Source organism: Lipotes vexillifer, unplaced genomic scaffold (assembly GCF_000442215.2).
Source record: "Lipotes vexillifer unplaced genomic scaffold, Lipotes_vexillifer_v1.1 scaffold1701, whole genome shotgun sequence".
In the NCBI taxonomy this organism is placed as follows: Eukaryota; Metazoa; Chordata; class Mammalia; order Artiodactyla; family Lipotidae; genus Lipotes; species Lipotes vexillifer.
In genome coordinates, this window is record NW_006794217.1 from 973,371 (window position 1) to 980,207 (window position 6,837).

The 6,837-nt window shown below is 61.4% G+C and overlaps 1 protein-coding gene across 1 annotated transcript in view; it reads right to left on the reverse strand.

The window, feature by feature from the left end:
* The window catches only part of INTS1 (integrator complex subunit 1), a 31,049-nt gene extending 26,189 nt beyond the window's left edge, over positions 1-4,860 (reverse strand). The window contains exons 1-8 of the mRNA XM_007467075.1: positions 4,803-4,860; positions 3,932-4,222; positions 1,467-1,663; positions 1,241-1,378; positions 834-993; positions 583-688; positions 306-492; positions 75-220 (exon numbers count right to left, since the gene is read on the reverse strand). Coding sequence (XP_007467137.1) covers positions 75-220; positions 306-492; positions 583-688; positions 834-993; positions 1,241-1,378; positions 1,467-1,663; positions 3,932-4,222; positions 4,803-4,860 — 1,283 coding nt within the window. The remainder of the gene's footprint in view (positions 1-74; positions 221-305; positions 493-582; positions 689-833; positions 994-1,240; positions 1,379-1,466; positions 1,664-3,931; positions 4,223-4,802) is intronic.
* Between the last annotated feature and the right edge of the window lie 1,977 nt (positions 4,861-6,837).

Here is a 6,837-nt window from a genome sequence, read left to right on the forward strand (position 1 = left end):
CACCCGCCCCGCCTCGGCCCCGCCCGCCGGCCCCGCCCCGCTCCGCCCGGCCCCGCGCGCGGGCCGGCCCCCACCTGACGCAGAGCACGTAGTGGTTGAGCAGGACCTTGGGCTTCAGGCGGATCTTGATCAGGTGGGAGATGACATCCGTGTCCTCAGGGCCGTGCGTGCCGCAGTTCATGCACACGGACATGAGGAGGTCCTGGGCCGGCCGGGTCAGCTGTGGGGCGGCCGGGGCGGGGGGCGATGTGTCAGCCCTGCGGCCTGGCCCGCTGGCAGGGCCCCGCGCGCACGGCGCCCCTCACCTTGGGGTTCTGCAGCCACATCTCCAGCTTCTGCACCGCCATCAGACGCACCTCCTTGTAGCCGCAGGTGGAGGTGAGCAGCCGCAGCAGGTTCCGCGAGACGTTGTCGATGGGCTGCCGCCGGGTGAGCTGGTCACGCAGCACATCGAGGACGTACTCCTCCACGCTGTCCGCCAGCTCCTCGTACCTAGGCCAGAGGGGGGAAGGCAGGCGGGCGGGAAGGCGGCGCGCAGGCTCTCCGCGGGGCGGGCGGCGCGGGGCGGCGCGGCGCGCCTACCTGGGCATGGGCTGGCCCTCCTGATCGGGGCTGAGCTTCTCCTCTGCGATCAGCAGCTCTGTCTGGCTGTCCTCCTCCTCGGTGAGGGAGGGGTGGGGGCTGCTCCCTGCACACAAGCGCCTCATGGACACGTGCGCCCAGCCGGCCCTTGGGCACCCGCGCCCCCAGTGGTGCCTGGCGCCGTGGAGGGAGGCGAGCCGCCCCGGCCCCTCCCGCGGGGAACCCCGGCCCGGCCGCCCAGCATCTCTCACCGGCACTGAGTTCCCCTCCGCTGCGCCCCGCCTCCCCCTGCAGGAGCACGCTCTTGGGGGGCATCTTGGTGTTAAAGGCCGTCTGGATGTTGTCCACAAAGGTCTTGCAGTGCGGGCTGTCCACCCAGATCCGCTCCCCCAGGGAGTCTTCAATATACACCTGCGAGGACAAGGCCTGCACCTCCCACCTGCCCTCTGCCACGTCCCAGCGGCGCCGCGGGGACGAGCGAGCCGGGTGCTTCCCCAGGGCCCCAGCGGACAGGCGCAGGGCCGCCAGACACAGCCCTCCGGGAAGAACGCATTCAGTTGCCCCTCTCTCGCCCCGGGGCTCCAGCGGCGCAGCCCACCTCCCACGGCCCTCTGCCCCCTTCACCGCAGCAGCGACCTCCTGGGAGAGGCCCACTCACCTTGACAAAGATCTCGGGCCAGTTCTCATCCTCCTCGTACGCGGCCATGAGGAGGCTGCAGGCCAGCACGGACACCAGGCTGTTCCCCTTGGCCTTGAAGTTGACGGAGGCGTCCCGCCGCAGGAGGCTGCACAGAGCCTGCAAGAGACGGCGTGGTGGCCGGCGAGGCCCGTCTTGCCTCCACCTGCCCCTCCCCAGGACGGAGGAGGGGACGCCCGGCGCTCACCTCGATGACGCCCTCCGTGGCGAAGATGTTCGGCTTGATCTTGGCCAGGTACATGAGGCTCAGGTACAGGGTGCTGTCCGGCTTGGCCCGCGTCACCTTCAGCTGCTTTACGGCCCCGCACAGCACTCCCTCCAGCCTGTCGTCGTTGCCCTCCAGCTCGGCCGCCTCGATCTCATCCAGCAGCACCGCGGGCGGGACTGGCGGGGGAGACGGGGCCCTGTCAGGCGGACAGCTCCGAGCAGAGGCTCGCGGGGGCCCCAGGCCACGGGCTGACTGGGCCAACCACCAGAGACCGGCCGGCAAGGGTCTCAGGGCTGAGCCGGTCTCCCAGGAGGCCGACGCCGGGCAGATGCTGCCCCGACCCGCGGGAACGACCAAGACCACGAAGGGTCGGCCTTAGCCAGGTGCCACCACAGCCCTCTCGCCACACCCACACGGCTACCCCAGGGTGATCTGTTCTTGAAACACCTACTTTCCTACAAGTTGGACATTTTTTCTAAGCTTTTAAGTTAGCCAGCACAATGTACCCGCAGCCTTCCTTCTCTTCTGTCGTGGCCGTTTCTTTGCCGTCCCTCCCCAGGTCTGTCCCGCAGAGGCTTTTCTGCTCTGTCTTTGCAAGGAACCCACTGGGGGCTTCGAACCTCTTCCTACACAGGTGCCCTCTGCTCTGCTCTCCACTCCTTTCCTCTTCACTTCCTTGCGCGCGTCCTCTGTCCCCCACCTTCCTTCTCTGACGGGAACCACAGCTCCAGCACAGCCCCTGCCCGCACTTGAGTCCCCGCTCCTCTGAGGGTCCCTCTCGGCCGGGCTTCGGCTCCAACCCATGTTTGCTCTGTGCTGCGTTTGTGACTGTTCCGTTCTACCTATTCTCTCACTTCCATTACGATATCTTCTCTGACCCAAGGGGTTTTTTAGGATTGTGTTTTTAGATACCCAAACAATGGAAGGAGGCGTTGTTACTGATTTCTAACTTAACTGCACTGAAAACAGAAAATTCAACAGTAGCCCCTGAGTGCCTTCTATGTGCCGGGGAAAATGACAAATAGGCAGGAAAGATGGACCCGAGCTACGGAAGGTCCTGGCCGTGGAGATGCTCTAAGCACCACACGCTCTAAGTAGCTCGTCAGCCTTTTCTCCGTTTTGCTAAAGGTGTTTGTAAATACGTCATCATTCTGGACGTGCTTTTCAGAATCGTATTCCATTCAATCTTCAAAGCCACCTTTTCTGGGAGTCACGCAATGGTAAAACAATACCGAAGCACAGCCAGCAGCGCAGACGACCGTGGCCTGAGTCAGGACTCGGCCCCGCAAGCGCTTCCAGGCCTGACCAGCACCAGCCGCCAGGGGACGGCCCTGAACCGAGGGTCTGACTCAGCTCCCAAAGCACTGCTCCAGCCCCGTCCTCCGCCTTGGCTCTGGCCACCGCGTGCCCTGTTCCCCAAGCACAGGTCCCGGATCCAGGATGCAGGCCTCCCCTCAGTGGTTTCTCCTCCAACAGCCTGCACTGCCTGTTAAGATCCCATCCAGCCTTTCACGCTCAATTTCACGCTACGGTTCCCTGATGGGCCTTCCCTCTCCTGAGGCTGTCCTGTGAGCACCTGTACGCTCAACACCTGGGACCGGTGCGATGTTTAACAGACCTGATTTACAGGGCATCGTGGAGCCACTAGAAATAATCAATGGAAAGATGGTACAGAAAAGTAAGGGAACGTTAGGTGCACACAAAATTAAAAGCTTTCGTGTAAACAGCGGGCTCGTGGATCAGCTATAATTTGCCTTTAATGCTGTCGTATTACCTTTCCAGCTAAGAGAATACAAGCAGGGAGGTAAGCTTTTCATTGTCACGAGCCGGGAGAAAGGAGGAGGCAGCACAAACCTCCTCATCCCGGCGGGAGAGGGGTCCTCACGAGACGCACAGCCCACGAGAACAGCACCTGTCTGGGTGCGCTGCCCTGTACCCCCCATGCTCAGAGCAGAGCCTGTCACAGTGGAGCGAGCCCGTTCCCAGAGGGCAGGCGCTGGCGGCCCCCAGGAGTGCATCAGCCTCACACCAGCTCCGCCCCTGGAGCTGGGACAATGGAAATCCGTACAAGGCTTTCCAATCCAGGAGGCCCTGGCACATGCCCTGTCTGCTTCACAGAGAAGGCCACCGACATGCGCGCCGTCAACGCTGCTCCCGCTACGTGGCAGCAGCCCATTCGGGCCCCAGACCTACCTGTGACGTCTTGCCCTGAGTGACATAAGCACTTCCCATCGCTGTCACAGAATCTGAAGCACAAGTGGGGTGAAGGCACCCCTTATGAGAGGTGCTTTGAAAAACAAACTCACAGATGACTCCTGTCCTCCATTCTCTAAAGAACCTACACTCCACCTACAGTGCTAAGCCGGAAGCGGCCGTTCCAACCCCCTGGTGCACAGACAAGGCATGGGCTACATTGTCTGGGGGACGTCAGGGGCTGACTTTACCTTCAATCGGGACCACAGACGGTTCCTTAATAGAGGGAGAGATGGCACGTTTCTCTGCCACTGCGGCCTCAGCCAGGCGTCCCAGGGCACTCAGAGGGGGTGTGGAAGAGAGTTTGGGGCGCTTGGTGAGCCCGGTCAGGGCCGAGGCACCTGCCAGAGCAGCCGCAGCATCCCGCTTGCGCTCCGAGGGCAGGCTGGCAGGGGCAGGCTTCAGCAGGCTGGATGCCGTTTTCGACTCAGTGGCCTGACCCTTCGAGCCCAGAGCAATGAAGTCTCCTGGAGGAGGGTGCCCTGCAGAGAAGAGACATGGAGAAACGGGCACCTTCACACAGTGGCCGAGGTGGAAAGGGTGTCCGAGACCAACTCCAACCTCCTGCGATTTCCGAGGGGATTAAACAAGGGCTGGGGGAGGCAAGAAACCAGTCACCCAGCAAGTCCACGGCAGAGCTGGGACCGTTTGACGGGAGCAACGACAGCCAGTTTCACGGAGCTTACTACAGACCAGGCCACCTCTTGTGGACAAGTGTCAGTCCCCTTAATCCTCAACGAGTTTCTGGAACAGGCAGCATTACTCTCACTTTACAGGTGAGGACAACCAGGCACAGAAAGGTTAAGTAACGTGCCCAAGGCCACACAGCTTGGAGTGGCAAAGCGCGGGGCTGAGGCCAGTCTGGCTCCAGCCTGCTTTTGGCCACTGTGTTTGTGCTGCCCCCTCCTCCCGGCTCGCGACTCCCAGAGCCGCCGGGACCAAGGGCTGCCCTTCGAGACCCCATTCCTGGAAACCGCGTTCGGCTCGGAGTAACGAAGCCGCGACCGACAGAGGAGCCGGGCCGGAAGCCCCGAAGCCGCGCCGCCGGGAGAGGCCGCGCACCCGAAGGCTTGGCCGCAGCGCTGGGCCTGCGGACGGTGGTGGGCTTGGCCCGGTTCATTCTGTCCCCGTCCCTTCGTCGCTGCTCGCTGCCGACGCCTCACTTGGGAGAAGACCAGCGCGAGTCAGTCGTCCGCCGTTCGCCCATTCATTCGGATCCACCGTCCGCGGTTGGGGTTCGGGGTGAACGGCCAGCCCCGCCGCGTGCAGCCACTCCCGAAGGGGCCGCGCGACCCGCCTCCCCGCCTCGGACCCCGGGAGGGTCTGTCTCGCCGGCGGCTGCTGCCCAATCACTTCTAGCGAGATCACCTCTGGCCCATCGCACCGGCTCCCCGCCACCGCCAAGGCCGCCCCGGAACCGGAAGCTTCCCTCGGAGCCCGACTTCCGGAACACCCGGCAGCAAAACAGCGCAGCGGGGTTGGTGGGGGAACGGCGAGGAAACGAGAGGGTTCGCGGTGCCTGCAGCGCTCTCTGGCGGCGGGAGGCCGACGGGGCCTCGCAGCCGCTGATCTCTACCTGGCGAGGCGGACGCTGTCACCCGCTCCTGCAGGTGAGGCTGACCTTAGAAAGTGACGTGCCCAAGGACAGACAGCCAGGAAGGGTGGCCTCGGATGCTAACCCATACGTGCTGGAACTTTAGAGTCCTCTCCCATTTGTGGGTAAAAGGGCAGGTTCTGGGTCCCCTGGTGGGGTCCAGGAGGGAGCCCAGCAGCCGCGAGTGGGCAAAGCCGGCAGAAGGGCGGGGGCCCAGGTGAGGCCAGGCCCTCATCAGAGCAGCGCGGAGGGCATCCATCAGCCTCAGTTTGCCGGCCTGCGCAGTGGGTCACGGTGATATTCACCAGGTCTGCTCAGTGGCAGAGGACTTGGGGTCCATGCTCAGACCCTCGCGTCCTCCTCTTACTGGGGGTCTTCATGCCGTCCTGGGGCTCTGCACCCCGCCACTTGCAGCGGGCAGCCTCCCTCGAGGGCAGCCCTGATAGGTCCCTGCAGAGCGGAGCGGGGTCCCTGCGCGAAGGGCAAGGTGCTCCTCACAGACCAAGTGCGTCAGGAAGGCAGCATCGCAGACAAACGAAGCCGGACGTGGGCCAAAGCTGTGAAATGGATTTTACTCAGTAACGACTGCGGCGGGGAAAGCGCTGCGTTTTAAAGGGAGAAGGAGGGGGTGGGCCCAGGTGAAAACTTGCAGCCGGTGACGTGATGTCTGGGCGTGACGCTCGCGGGCTGGAGGCCACCAGAGGCGTTAGGGCAGGCGGCCTCACCGACTTCCAGCCACTGAGACTCGGTCCAAGAGCTCAGGCCGTGCTTTCCTGCAGCCTGGCGTGCAGAAGAACCTAACTTCCGGAATGTGTTCCTCGTCCCCTCTCCACCCTGAAGCCGCCACCAGCCACCATCTAAGGTAGTGCGCCATCTTGGAAGCTCTCCCACCCATCGCAGCGTGGAGCAGAGACAGCCCTGCCCAAATTGCAGACGAGCAAAACCGTGATTGTTATTATTGTAGGTCACTAAGGTTTAAAAAACCTTTTGGGGACATAATTTCAAACTTATGGAAAATTTGCAAGAATAGTACAAAGAATTCCCGTATATCCCTCACCCTGTACCCTAAAGGTTAACATTTTACTATCTTTGATTTCTTCATTTCTCTCTGTTCAGATTTTTTCCCCTGAATTATTTAAGAATTGCAGAAGAGTCCCCTTAACTCCTAAATTCTTGAGTGTATATTTTCTAAAAATAAGGAATTCTGTTATGTGACAACAACAGTACAATTAATTATCAAAACAAGAAATTAACATCAAAACAATTCTTTTCATTATGCTAAGGCCTTATTAAGACTTTGACGGGACTTCCCTCGTGGCACAGCGGATAAGACTCCATGCTCCCAATGCAGGGGGCCCAGGTTTGACCCCTGGTCAGGGAACGCAATCCCGTGTCCTGCAACTAAGAGTTCCCATGCTGCAACTAAGGAGCTGGCAAGCCACAACAAGGAGCCTGCCTGACACAAGTAAGACCTGGTGCAACCAAATAAATAAATAAATAAAT